General features: G+C 41.8%; 1 protein-coding gene across 3 annotated transcripts in view; it reads right to left on the bottom strand.

Annotated features, from left to right (window-relative positions):
- The window catches only part of zmp:0000001301 (acyl-CoA-binding domain-containing protein 4), a 198,164-nt gene that overhangs the window by 99,654 nt on the left and 83,276 nt on the right, over positions 1-15,234 (bottom strand). For all 3 annotated transcript variants that reach the window (XM_043713698.1, XM_043713706.1, XM_043713715.1), the window contains one exon: positions 1,195-1,282. In XM_043713698.1, the coding sequence (XP_043569633.1) occupies positions 1,195-1,282 (88 nt within the window). The remainder of the gene's footprint in view (positions 1-1,194; positions 1,283-15,234) is intronic.

The following is a 15,234-nucleotide window of genomic DNA, read 5'->3' as shown; positions in this document are numbered from 1 at the left end:
ATTTAAAAGACTTTTAAAAAGAACATGAATATGCAAGGAATGGGAGGGATAAAGACAAAGTATAGGCAAAAGGGATTAGTTTAATTTGGTGTCATTTTCACACAACATTGTGGACCAAAGGGCCTGTTCCCGAGCTGTACAGTTCTATATTCTATGCTAAAAATTAAATTCAGGACAACTAAGCAGTCTAGACATATTCTGAAATATTAAATTGGTTGTCAGTGGTGAAAGTGACAAGATTCTTTAGGATTCCTCTGAACTCTGTGCCTATCATGAGAAATTTCACCGCACAACACATGGATATGAGCCATACCATCGTATACAGTAAAAGGCCCCTTGGCCTATCAAGTCTGTTGACTGATAGGCTGGCTGAAACATTAGGAGCGAATTCATCTTAGTGCCTGCGATGCTGGTTCGCTGTGCCACTGATGCTGCTTTTCTCCCATTAGTCAATGGCAAATGTAATACCTGAAAATGGCATCACTTGAGTGATGCGTGTAATCAGATGTATAATAAGACATTTAAGAACTGCTAAAACAACACAGTCCTCATGTACCATTCAAATTGGGTACATTTATTTACTAAACCAATGGGAGAAGTTTTATTTGTCTGAAAGACAGGAAATACAGCTTACTAGTCTCCAAACAAAGTAGCTGAGAAATGGAAGTAGGTAGCATTTCAGGATGGTAAATATGGAGATTGAGTTCCTTCTGCATAATATAGTATTTAGTTGAGGCCATTAATTATAGATACAAACTTGGAAGAATGCAGCTCCAAAACTGAACGATTCAAATCCAGATGAGAAGTCTTGACCCTCAGTAGCACAAGTCAGAGAATAACAGATTTACGGCACTAATAATTTTTGAGGCATTAATCAGGAACCGCACAAAATAAGTGTGCAGTTCTAACAATACCCTTCATTTTTTTCAAAGTCAGTGTCAGAGCTGGAGGACTGACAATTGTACGATCATTTAAATCTTTGTGCTAATCCATTTAGCGTGGTGATTTATTTTATTTAACATCGCAGATGAGACTTAATTTTAGAAAATTGGCAACATCCTCCTGACAATGACCTTGACCCCCCTAGGTATGCTCCATCCCTGGATTCCTAGTGAGCAAAACTGTATGATATTGGGATGCAATTTCATAATCCAGTATATTTTTATGACCACTTATCAGAACCATGAAACTTACTTGGTTGTCTGTCAGATGGATTTATTAGTTTCATTGCCTTTATGTCATTAAATTCCTGCTCCTCATTAACTCCACCGAAAATGTAAAGCTGAAAGAAAGAGTATTTATTTCTCTTTCATTAGTCAATTAACATGATGATGGCAGCCAAAAGCAATACGAAAAAAATCAGAAAATACTGGGTTTCAACACAAAACATTTTCCTTTTTAGCTATTGACTGCATTGGTCCATATTTGCAGCAATTTTATTTTTCTCTCAGTGTTCTACCATTTGCAAATTTTATTGCTTATATTTTATTCAAAAATAGCTTGACTTAATTGTGATCCAACTTCTGTTGATTTTGTTTCATTCGTTGACCAAAACATTTCTTAAACACATTGGATTTTTTGTGTAGAAGACAAATTAGTCAGAAAATACTGCTTCTAAGTAATACTGCTCCAAATATCACAGCATAGTCCCGTTCAGTTCTAGAGCAGACATTTCTCATGGAGGTTCATAGACTGCTGTAATCAACTTAAGTTGATGCTATGCCAGAGCAATATGCAGTTAATCCCTGTCTGCCTGTTAGCAACATCTGTTCCAAAGAAGGTAAAGGTCCATAGAACTAACAAGCCACAAAACACAATCAAGCAAAAGAAAATAAGCATATTCCTGAAATAAACAAGGATTGCCAATTTTCTTTGGGCTTTATAGTGATTTGTTTTGTTTTGTAGAGGTTAATTAACTAGCTGATGTCAGAATCCACAAGGGTCCGAACGTAGCCAGGGCTCAATTAAATAACCCCTGAGTACTGACACAGGAATCGTGATGTGCAAATTTTCCTGCACCTGCTCATTGCAATGCAGGCAACATAAAACATTATCATCAGTGCTGGTTGGTATCATTTAAAAGCAGGTCTGAACTAATGCGTTGTGGCAGTTATACGAGTTGTGAACCTTAACTGAGCAATATTGAAAAATGGCATAGCATAGCTGAGAGCGATCTCACATGAAAGCCTTGGTGGAGGACAAAGAAATGAAACATGATTAAATCCGAGATGGGTAAAATTTTGTGAACTAAAGTTATCAATGGATATGGAGCTAAGGCAAGTACTTAAAGTTATGATCTCACTGTATTACTAAGAAAGCTTAAGAGGCAAAATGTAACTAAGTTTGTTGGTCTTATGATCCAAATACTCAACAGTGATAGCTAACAATGGTATCTAACATTGTTACACTCCACAATATCCTCTTAGCACTTAGCACTACACCAAGGTCTATATCCACATCTTGCAACCTGTTCACACTGTCTGCTATGCAGTTATTAGATTAGATTACTTACAGTGTGGAAACAGGCCCTTCAGCCCAACAAGTCCACACTGACCCGCCGAAGCACAACCCACCCAGACCCATTCCCCTACATTTACCCCTTCACCTAACACTACAGGCAATTTAGCATGGCCAATTCACCTAACCAACCCGGGTCTCTGGCGCTGTGAGGCAGCAGTGCTAACCACTGTGCCACCGTGCCGCCCATTGACAGACACATATCCAAACAGATCGCAGGATACTCACTGACATACTTTCCTTTCCCTTACATGCAAGGTGGTGCATAACTGACGGCATCAAGATCCAACTCAAAGGGAACAGATACAGCTGCACATCTTGACCTCCAATGGAGCAGATAGCACTACCGTAACATGGACACCAATTGCAGCCGTGGCCATCACTAAGACTGAAACCATTGGAAATTATTGATCATTATAACTCCTCCTTTTGGACTCCACATTTTCCTCATCACTCATTTGTTTCTAATTTACAGATTGTGTAATCATGCTTCGTATACTTTCGCTGCACTGTACATGGCTCCTTCCTTTCAAATAACTCAAGTTATGGAAGAACATTAAGAACATAAAGAACACAATGACAATGAAGATGCATTGTCGCTTGATATCACACTCCCAATCATCAGATACCAAACTACATACAATTTAAAGGTTAGCATTGAGGCACAAACTGTGCATGATTAGACAGTGGCACCATTAATGTGTAACCAGGACAGGGAGCATGGAGGGTAAGGTGTACAAAAACTCTACAGATGATTCACTGAAGAATTTCAAAAGGCAGTCTACAGAAGAGACTGGCTGGGAAAGCACAATAAAGCAAATTCCCTTCTATATGGAAGTGATTTCCTACTGTGCACACTTCTGGACTCACCATGATCCATTCTGTGGCTGAGGATATCCTTTCAGGTGTTTGCAACAAACGCAATAATCAGAGTACGGTGTTCAACAACAGACACAATTCTGCAATTGGACAACATTTACTACATAGTTCTGAGTGTGCAAAAAATTATGCTGAAAATCATTCAGGCTCACAACATACTGGAACTACATATATCCTGAACTGATTTTCCACTGCCTCTATGCGCAGTTCCCAAGTGTCACCGTACACTAGGAGATCATCTAGGTACGTCACACAATTAGATAAACTTGCCACTACCTGGTTAATCAGCCTTTTGAAGGTGCCTGGTGCTTTTTGGAGTGCAAATGCATGCCACAGATTTAACCTATCTTGAGATATACACCAACATTTCCCTCTCACTGGCAGTCAAAGAAATATTCCAGAATTCATTGATAAATCTTGGTAATGTGGGTTACTTCATCTACCTTATGTATGCAATATTCAAGCAGGATATCAGTAGGAGACAACTCTTGGCACTGCATTAACTTTTCAGTTATCAATGTAAGACATTGTGGAGACAGTCGGCTTAGCCATGAGAACAACTAGGGAGCTCCAGCTATTGCTACAAGACCAATTCTAATTCTATGTATTGGTGCTACAATATCCACTGGAATCTCAGCCAGCTTTTCTGAACCTAACTAATATAGACTATTGCTTTATTGCAACCATATGTCCACATCCATATCATGTGGTACAGTCAGGCTTGTCTCTGCAAAAGCCTCATTAGGTCTACTGTCTATTTGGCACCTACAATGGTAAATAAGGAGTCTAGGTTTGCTAGCATTTCTGTATTGGTTAGCAGATTAGAAAGGATTCAATGTGGGCCTCACCCACATCTTTCTCAGATTCAACCCCACTGCTACCCTCATCAGTGACAAAGGGATGAACCATTACCTTCTTATCCCCTTCTCAGCAGGGGCGTTGCTTCACCATGTTGACATAACACTCTTCTTTGCTCTTTGTCCTCCTGGTCTCGGGGATCAATCTGATCATTTGCTTTCCTGAACTCTTGGCTACCCTGTATGGGCCATTGAACGAGCTTTGAAGGATTCACGGTGTTGGTACGAGTGCTAACTCATAATTTCCTGGCTGAAAGATATGTGTTATGACATGTTTCACTGCATGGTCTTTCATTCTATGTTTGGGAGATTTTAAGGGTTCTCAGGTCACACCAAAGGTTCATGAGAATTGTTCTTAGAACTCTGCTCTGTTCTCTACTTGAACATGGTGTCTTCCACATTTTGTCCTGAACAAAACATCTCCTTGAATAGTTTTAAAGACCCTCACACTGTGCCTGTTAATTAATTGAATTGAAGTAAACCAGTGGGCTCATTGGGGAATTACCTGGTGGTGAACTGAATAAATATTTTCCTTTGATCCTAGTCATGGGATATTCATGGCAGTATGCCCTGATCACTACATTAGTGGTGGGCAAGTTGTTGGAAAGAATCCTAAGGGACAGAATTTTCATGTATTTGGGAAGGCAAGGACTGATTAGGAATAGTCAACATGGCTCTGTGCATGGAAAATCATATCTCACTAACTTGATTGAGCTTTTTGAAGAAATAATGAAGAGGATTGATGAGAGCAAAGCAGTAGACATGATCTATATGGACTTCAGTAAGCCATTCAACAAGATTCCTCATGGGCAACTGTTTAGCAAGGTTAGATCACATAGAATAAAGGGAGAACAAGCCATTTGGATACAGAACTGGCTCAAAGGTAGGAAACAGAGGGTGGTGGTGGATGTGTTTTTCAGTCTGGAAACCTGTGACCAGTGGTGTGCCCCAAGGATCGGTGCTGGGTCCACTTCATTTCATCATTTATATAAATGATTTGGATGTGAACATAGGATTTATGTTAAGTAAGTTTGCAGATGACACCAAAATTGGAGGTGTAGTGGACAGCAAAGAAGATTACCTCAGAGTACAATGGAATCAGATGGGCCAATGGACCGAAGAGTAGCAGATGGATTTTAATTTAGATAATTATTAGGTGCAGCATTTTGGAAAGGCAAATCAGGGTAGGACTTATACACTAAATGGAAAGGCCCTGGAGGAGTGTTGCTGAAAATAAAAAGAGACCTTGGAGTGCAGGTTCATGGTTCCTTGAAAATGGAGTCACAGATGGACAGGATAGTGAAGAAGGCATTTGGTATTCATGTCTTTATTCATCAGTGCATTGAGGATAAGAGTTGGGGGGTCACTTTTCAGGCTGTACAGGATATTGGTTCAGCCACTATTGGAAGACTACATTCAGTTCTGGTCTACCTCCTGTAGGAAGGATGTTGTGAAATGTGAAAGGTTCAGAAAAGGTTTACAAGGATGCAGTCAGGGGTGGAGGATTTGAGCTATAATGAGAGACTGAATAAACAGGGGCTATTTTTCCTGGAGTGTTGGAGGATGATGGGTGATCTTATGGAGCTTTACAAAATCATGAGGGGCATGAATATATTTTCTCCAGGGTGGGGGCATCCAAACTTAGAGGGCTAGGTTTAAGGTGAGAGAGGGAAATTTAAAAGGGATCGAAAGGGCAATTTTTTCACGCAGAGGATGGTGCATGTTTAGAATGACCAGCCGGGGAAGTGGGGGAGGCTGTTAGAATAGCAACATTTAAAAGGCGTTTGGATGGGAATATGAGTGGGGAGGGTTGAGAGGGATAGGGCCAAATGCTGCCAAATGGAATTAGATTTATTTAGAATACCTGGTAGGCATGGAGGAATTGGACCGAAAGGTCTGTTTCCGTGCTGTATATCTCTATGACTCTACCTATCTTGGAGTTTTCAGAGCCTAAGTCAAAAATGAGAGATTTTGTGGTTTTTAGACAAATGTGAATTCTATCAGTGGATTGTTTCAAATTTCAGCACCACCATGGCTCCCCTGACAAGCATGTTGCAAATGCAGATTTACTGTCACAGTAAAACATATTTATACCAAATACACAAGAACTTGACATATAAATCATATTCTACACAAGTCCATTTTGATCATGACATTTGAGGTCCTCCACTGCAGGAGTTCTTCAGCTGCTAAACATGTTGTTCAATGATACAAGATTAACAGTGATGTTAATGTAGAGCGCTGATCTCAAAGAGTGCTATGGTAGTATCAATCAAAGTTGCAATTTCATTGTGCTTGCACAGTGCCGTCACAAATATGGTAGCTGGCATGATTCACTCTAACAACCTGTATACATGCTGAGAATGCCAGTTTTAAATCCTAAGGGCACCCATAGTGTCAAAAAAGTGCATTAACAAGCCCAGCATGACTAATCCTACAAGATCTAAGTATTTGGAATAATAGGTGACATGATGAGATGGATACCTTACTGTCTCCTAGGCTGTATGCAGCTATATATAATTCTTTCAGGCTCGTAAGAGAAAGAGTCTGAAAATTATTTTTAAAAACTAATGTGAAATAAAGGTCCCAAGATTTCCAAAAGCAGTGTATTTGTTAAATGATAACTCTAAGGCAACATATGAATTTAGGAACTAATGACAAAAGCATAACAATTTCACTTCTTTTGAAATTGGTAAAATCAGAATTTATTCAATTATGAAGTCAGTTACAATATCAGTTGAGGCAGTCATAGTTTTGTTTTAAAAAAATAAAGGATCCAAAATGAAGCAAGTTTGGCTAAAATAAAATCAGTCTTGTTAATTTTAGAATCTCTAACCACATTCAATTCTCTGAAAAAAGTACTATCTAACCAAACACTTGAATCATCCTCCCTCTCAACTGATTCTGATTCATTCTGACCAATATTATGAGTCTGAATCCTAGTTTTGCACAACCTACAAGCAATCCAATGTGTTCCTCATGCAAAAATCTCTCTGAAACTCTTGGAGATGCTCATACTCTCAAATCTGTGAATTCATTACCCTATGTAAAACTGAACTCTTCTTAAGTAACATTTCCCTCAGTATATCAAATATAGAACATTACAAAGCAGTACAGGCCCTTCAGCCCTCGATGTTGCGCCGACCTGTGGAACCAATCTGAAGCCCATTTAACCTAAGCTATTCCATCCTCGTCCATATGCCAATCCAATGATTTAAATGTCCTTAAAGTTGATGAGTCTTCTACAGTAACAGTCCTGTTTAGTCTATCATTTGTCATTTAATGTTACACAAGGAAACATATTCGTAATTGCCATGAATATCCAACAGCATAGCTTTTGTTGCCATTAAACTTTCTGGAAGACAAATTGTATCATCAGCTATTATCAATGACTGGTACTGCCCAGTATCTTTCAGAACATCAATATTGGTAGCAGCCTCCTGGCTGCTAAAACACAGATAGATTTCTAACTTGGCCAAACAGCAAGGATGCTAGGTACATTGGCCAAGTAAAATTCTGCAATCACAAAAACCTGCACATCAGACACAGTATAATCACAGCAACCGGGAGCTAATGACATTAGCATAATGTAAAAGGCAACAGTTATCCTGAACAACTTGTCCACCAAACAAAGAAGGGCCTCAACAGAAAGACACCTGGTCCTGCTGCACAAGGAAACAAACAGTAGCAAGCCAGCCTATGACTGACACTGTTTCAAATTATCAAGTATATCTCCCAAATTGACCAGATCTATAGAAAGTTCTAGAAAAACATCTTAAAGATATAGAAACAAATTTCACCTGCAGACTTCACTCTTGAATCTTCTGAGGCCCTCCGAGGAGACTAGCATGCCAAGAAGTAGAGACCAACTGACTATCCAAAGAGAGAGAGAGAGAGAGAGAGAAAGGAAAACCGCTTTGCAGACCCAAAGACTGAGGCAGAGAGAGAGAGAGAGAGAGAGAGACTGTGAAAATCTGTTGGAGACTTGGACAGTATTGTAAAAATTACTGTAACTTTGTTCCTAATAAAGTTGGGACTGTTTTGCATTGGTACTGGTTTATGTTCGTGTTGCTTTGATCACTTCAGTATTGCGAGACACCTGGGCAAATTCATTCATAACATTTTGGTCAGAGTTATCAAACTTATTTAAGGAGGAGCTAGACAACAATATCTTTCCTTGCTTTGTTGGAGGAGTAAGAGAATACTTCTCTCTTAGAGATAAATAAACAAGCTAAATGTTCATTTAGGCAAGTTCCATGAAAGGTTTCATTTTGGGTTTTCTCATGTTATTCTCCACAGCACACCTCATTAACTGTGCACCATTTTCACATATCTTCCTTATCAACAGAAGCAGAAGTACTCACTGCTGCTGGCATGACTGGGATTCTTGGGCCTTTGACATTATTTTTAAAACACAGTTGTGCACCAGGTCAAGTACTGTCAGTCGGAGGTGAGGCTACTGTTTCTCAAGATATGGCCTGCAGATGTCCCAGAAAGGGAAGTTAACTCCTTATGTTGCCAACAGGCACCAGAGGTCTGGGTGAATGGACTGATGCAGGGGAAGGTCCTTCTCTTTCCCCAGGCCTGCCAGAGAAAACCAGGTTCACCAGGGTCAGTGTGTTGTCAACAGTCTGGAGAAACACTGACATTCTGCACTCTATGAGGGTAAAAGCTACTACCTTTTCTGCTCTGTTACATTCACTCTATCTCTGTTACTAAATAAACTCCCAATAAGGCAGATGGTCTGCCACTCTCACTTTTGTATGAAACGTCTTCTCTCACTCACGCTCACCATCGCCAGCCCAGGCCCACCACCAGACTACTTACCCTGCATGCCCTCTGCATTTATTATTCTCACTAAGGACACCTCACCACCTTTGCTCCATCTGCACCAGGACTAATAGCAATGCCAGCCACTTACATGTCATTCAGAAATTGCTGGAAAAGCTCAGCAGCTCTGGTAGCAACTACAGACAGAAATCAGAGTTAATGTTTTGGGTTGAGTGACCCTTCCTCAGAACTGGGTTCTGAAATGAAACGTTAACTCTGATTTCTCTTCACAGATGCTGCTGACCTGTTGAGCTTTTCCAGTAATTTCTGTTTTTGTTTCTGACTTTTAGGATCCACAGTTCTTTTGGTTTTTACGTAAATCAATTCCTCTTTTTGTCTCATTCCAGAAGAAAACAACCCACAGTAGGCCTGACAGAGCCAGAATGGTGGTAAGGTGCCTGATACTCATGCCCTTGCCCCCAACAAGGAAAGAATCCGTGTTTTAGCTGAAGACAACCATGACTGTTCATGTGATGATGCCTCTCATGTCTTGGCAACTAAATAAGAATCACTGGTCAAGACATTGCTGCTCTTCCATGACCGCCACTGTGAATGAACTTTTGACATGTCCAAATGTCGATCCCTATTTCACAGCACATTCTTTCTTCCGTATCCTGGAGTCATCAGTGTTATGTTTACAGTCTCTGGCCCTGCAAGACACTCTTCCTACACCTCTGAGGATGAAGCCACTGCTCTCTCAAAGGAAGCACTGGCAAAGCTGCCTCCTGTGCACTTCAGCAGCTCACATACTGAAATCTACTTGGGTATTTTAGCAAGATTACAATCAGGAGAACAAGCTGGTGAACACCTCACTGCCATGTCTCAGCAGCTGGTTGAGACAGATGTGCCACAAGGCACTGGGTCTCAGAGGAATTCCAGAGGCCAGTTACTTGCTCAGCCCAGGCAGGAGAGGATTGGCTTGCAGATTGGAGGCTTCCACCAATTCTGTTTGTACTCTGCTGAACACAGTCCACTGATTTCTCAGCAACAAACCCAAACAAGCAGACAAAACACATCCAGAAACCCTAGCCATTCTCCCCTACATCAAAGACATCTCGGAATGACTGCCAGACTATTCAGACCCCTTGGTGTCATGATAGCCCACAAACCGACCAACACACCAAAACAGCAGCTAATGAACTTGAAAGGACCTATACAGACAATGAGCAAAACTAACGTCATTTACAAAATACCGTGCAAGGACTGTAACAAATACTACATTGGACAAACAGGCAGAAAACTAGCCACCAGGATAAATGAACACCAACTAGCCACAAAAAGACATGAACCTCTCTCACTAGTACCTCACATACGGAAGAGGAAGGACATCACTTCGACTGGGACAATACATCCATCCTAGGACAAGCCAAACAAAGACACGCATGAGAATTCCTAGAAGCATGGCATTCCAACCAGAATTCTATCAACAAACGCTTTGAGTTAGACCCCATCTACCACCCCCTGAGAAAAGGAACAGGAAGTGACTTCACCACAGGAAATGAAATCACCAACCCAAAGAAACCCAAACATATAAATAGAAAGCAGGAATTTTCAGCATTGCTTCACATGAGGTCCACTGAAGATATTACCTGGTAAGGTAACGAACAATTTGGAAATGAACCTTCCAGCTCAGCGAGTAAACCTGCATCCAAAACCTCTACACTCCATCTCTCTACCCTTGGTGCTTAACACCAACAGTAAGGTGACAAGAGGATGAAGGACCTTGAATTCATTGCAGCTGCCTCTTCCTTACAAGGAGACAGGACAGTGCCAGTATGCACGCAGTCAGAGGTAAAACCATACATGGGTCCCCAGACATCTCCTCTCAGAAAGTTCCAGACATGGCAAGGCCTTTGATGTCCATACTGCCTGCCACACTCAACTCCGTGGAAATTCAAGCCAAGGATGGTACACTTGCCTTTGGATAGGATTTCTACACATGTCTGGGCTCTCAAGCCGCAAAGGCCACTGAGAGTCGTCTGACCAAAACACTAAGGCCAACATGCTCTACTGTCAGGCAGGCTCCCTCCACCCCAGAGTTAGAATTAGGTTTATTGTCATGTGTACTCAAGTACAGGGATACAAATGTACAGTGAAAAGTCCCGGTAGCATCTCAGGAACAAATATACCTAGGCACTCCAGCTGTGGACCCAGGACTGCACCTAGATGTACTGAGATGGAAAGGAAGGAGACAACCTTCTGATGTTGCACAGATGACATTGGCGAAATTTCATTATAAACTCATTTACCCATTTGGAAACAATGATTCTTATTTAATTGCCAAATGATGAAAAAAATTTTCATCATTACTATACATGAACAAGTATTACTCTCACTGCAACTTTAGGAATGAAAGTACAAAGGCTAGCCATCCTCAGTGCTGTAAGAATTGGCTATCCTGTCCACAGCACCCATATCAGCATGAAACATTGTCAGGATTGAATAAAGGAGCATCTGATGTTGTGAGGCTTCCTTTCATCTGTAACCTTTATTTTTATTGAACAGCTTGAACCTCGTAGAAGGATCAAACCATTAAGCAGCAATTGTAGTTGGTATTACACAGGGAACGATGGCCTCAGCAGCATCAAAACATTTGCAATCAGTGAAAGATAATTCTTGTGATTCAGTTCCACTGAACAAAATTCACAAGGAAGTCTTTGTGTTGCTATGGCCAATGCTGTTACACAACTGGATGCTGAAGTCATTGTTCCCTATGAAGAATATCATTATAGTTGCAAAGCTGATGTTTCATGGATCCCCATTGTCCATCCCACAGCCTCAGGGCATCCTGCAATAGTCTGAAGCAGAAATTCCAAGGATCAGGTGGAAGCTGATGCACGGACAGTACTGGTATGAAACCGCAGACAGGACCGGCACAGAAACCTCTGGGGAGCAGCCATCCAATGTCCTTTGTTGGCCCCTTTAGAAGGAGGGCTTTGATTTGAAAAGTGTCATTTGACAATGTGACATGGGATTTCAACCTCCACTTCTGAACAGAGTATGCCACCACTGCCCACTCACATCCGAGGGAGCCCCCTCTGTCACAGAATGAAAGACTTGTTCTGGGTGCAGGGGCAGCCATTTTCCACATGCTATTTGGATGAAAATGTAAGGAAACAGCAGTCCTACTTCATGGAGTGACTCACAGACTTTGTCTCTCATACAAGGTGACTCCCAGATCTTCAGATTTCCTTCTGCCCTCCCTGTCAACTCCATCAACTTTTATCTTCCTCAAGTTCTCACCAAACCCAGTGAGGTTTCAGTGAGTTTGCCATATGTGCTGCTGGCACATGGTGCAGATGTGACATTGACATAACACAGTGCTGTTCAACAAGATATACATCCTTTTGCTTGATCACTGCTACAACCATGACAAACTGTCTGACTTTGTGTCAGTGCTAAGCAGAAGGCAAGTCAAAATTACTGTGACTCTTCAAGTTCTGACTAAGAGAGCCAAGATCAAAAAGGTAAAGAAAGGAAGAAATGTTGTGGGCATGAGAGTGGTGGTGGAGAGTTGCTTTTCAGATTGGAGGCCTGTGGCCCACAAGGATCGGTGCTGGGTCCACTGCATTTCGTCATTTATATAAATGATCCAGATGTGAACATGGGAGTCATGGTAATAAATTTGCAGATGACACCAACACTGGGGTGCAGTGGACAGAAAAGACGCTACCTCAGCGTATAATAGGATCTTGATCAGATGGGCCAATAGGCCGAGGAGTAGCAGATGGTGTTTAATTTAGATAAATGTGAGGTGCTGCATTTTGGAAAGGCAAATCTTAGCAGGACTTATACACTTAATGGTAAGGTCCTGGGGAGTGTTGCTAAACAAAGAGACCTTGGAGTGCAGGTTCATAGTTCCTTGAAACTGAAGTCACAGGTAGACAGGATAGAGAAGAAGGTGTTTGGTATGCTAGCCTTTATTGGTCAATGCATTGAGGAAAGGAGTTGGGAAGTCATGTTGCAGCTGTACAGGACATTGGTTAGGTAACTATTGGAATACTGCATTCAGTCTGGTCTCCCTGCTGTGGGAAAGGTGTTGTGAAACTTGAAATGGTTCAGAAAAAATTTACAAAGATGTTGCCAGAGTTGGGGATCTGAGCTACAGGGAGAGGCTGAACAGGCTAGGGCTGTTTTTCCTGGTGCGTCGGAGGCTGGGAGATGACATTATTGAGGTTTATAAAATCAAGAAGGGCATGGGTAAGGTAAATAGACAAGGTGTTCTCCCCATGGTGGGGGAGTCCAAAATTAAAGGGTGTAGGTTTAAGGTGAGGAAGATTTAAAAGGGTCCTAAGGGGCAACTTTTTCCACACAGAGGGTTTTACATGTATAGAATGAGCTACCAGGGGAAGTGGTGGAGGCTGGTACAATTACAAAAATTTAAAAGGCATCTGGATGGGTATACGAATAGGAAGGGTTTAGAGGGATATGGGCCAAATGCTGGCAAATGGAACTACATTTATTTAGGATACCTGGTAGGCATGGAGGTGTTAAACCAAAAGGTCTGTTTCCATGCTGAATAAATCGATAACTCTGTGACTCTATCCAAAAGGGTGCATAATAAGTGAGCTTTAAGACTGCAAACAAGGAGCCCTGAGGTGCATTCTGGTCAAACGTGTGAGCTGGATGGCTGTCTTGCATGCAATTTGTCCTGTCAGCAGCATTCCAATTAAAGGTGCCAGTGAATTTGAAAGTGCAGCATTGATATGCAGGACTGTATTGCTCATGAATTGGAGATGTGCTATGATGATATAGCTTGGCATGTATTTGATGCCAATCTCCATGGATGGGCTGCAGCCAGCCCTTGTGCATGGAACTTGCCCTGAGATTTTGGGGACTGTCGGCCAAGACAGAGGTCTGGAAGATTACGTGGAGAACTGGAATCAGTTCACTCTCTGACTTTCATGTCAGTGTGACCAGACAGGCTGTACAAAATGATGAATTTGCAAACTTGGACAATAATTGAAGTATGCTGGGAAATTGAGACAAGCCTTGACCAAAGTGACTGTGCTAATAAACATGCTGCAGAATCCAGACAGGCTGCAGCTATAGATAAACAATATATAATTAACCCAGCAGCTGCAGACAACACAATATGTATTTGAATTCACATTGAATAGAACCAACCCGAATGCCATCCCCAGGACAACTGAAAACATTGGGTTTTTTGCCTCACACCCTTAGTTGGAGAGGGCTACCTGACCTACGTGCATCTAACACCTCCAGGAATGGATGCCCAAGGACCACCCTGCCATTGACATGTCCATGCCTGGTTGGGTCCGATTGATCAGCATGATCAAGCCCTGATCAAAGACCTTTCCAAAAAAAGCTGGACCAACTACTAAGTATAAGAATTGACGCAACACCATCCTCAGAGGCAGTATCTTGAGACCAACCACTGTGAAGAGAAGTCATCCCTGGGACCACCAGGAGAAGACGACCAGACAATCATTCCCACGTGGATCAAGGTCAAGATCTAGTGCAGTGATATACAGTAGTGCCTCGACATACGAACGACCCCGTTCACAATCAAATCAGTTTATGAACAGGATTGTATGTAAACTTTTGCTTCAACATACGTATGAAATATAAGGTACGAAAGAAGATACAAACGCAAAAAGCCCGTGTGTGACAATGTGGTTTCATTGTTCTGCTTTGCTACGCGCTTATTGAATGGAAAAAGCTCTCGGGCCCCGCGTGATCTCATTCAGTTCGTCTTTGGCACGTGCGCTGTGAACAGCCGTCCAAGCATTCTTACGCTATCCGAACAATGGGAAAAATTGATTCAGTTCGCGCACTTTTCGGTTCGCGAACTGGGTCCCAGAACGGATTAAGTTCGTAAGTCGAGGTGCTACTGTATAGAGTCAAAGAGTCATAGAGATGTAGAGCATGGAAACAGACCCTTCGGTCCAACCTGTCCATGCCAACCAGATATCCCAACCCAATCTAGTCCCACCTGCCAGCACCCAGCCCATATCCCTCCAAACCCTTTCTATTCATATACCCATCCAAATGCCTCTTAAATATTGCAATTGTAGCAGCTTCCACCACATCCTCTGGCAGCTCATTCCATACATGTACCACCCTTTGCATGAAAATGTTGCCCCTTAGGTCTCTTTTATATCTTTCCCCTCTCACCCTAAACCTATGC

Source organism: Chiloscyllium plagiosum, chromosome 2, assembly GCF_004010195.1.
Source record: "Chiloscyllium plagiosum isolate BGI_BamShark_2017 chromosome 2, ASM401019v2, whole genome shotgun sequence".
NCBI classification, from domain to species: domain Eukaryota; kingdom Metazoa; phylum Chordata; class Chondrichthyes; order Orectolobiformes; family Hemiscylliidae; genus Chiloscyllium; species Chiloscyllium plagiosum.
Note: the sequence above shows the minus strand (reverse complement) of the source record. Positions and strands in the feature narration are given on the sequence as shown.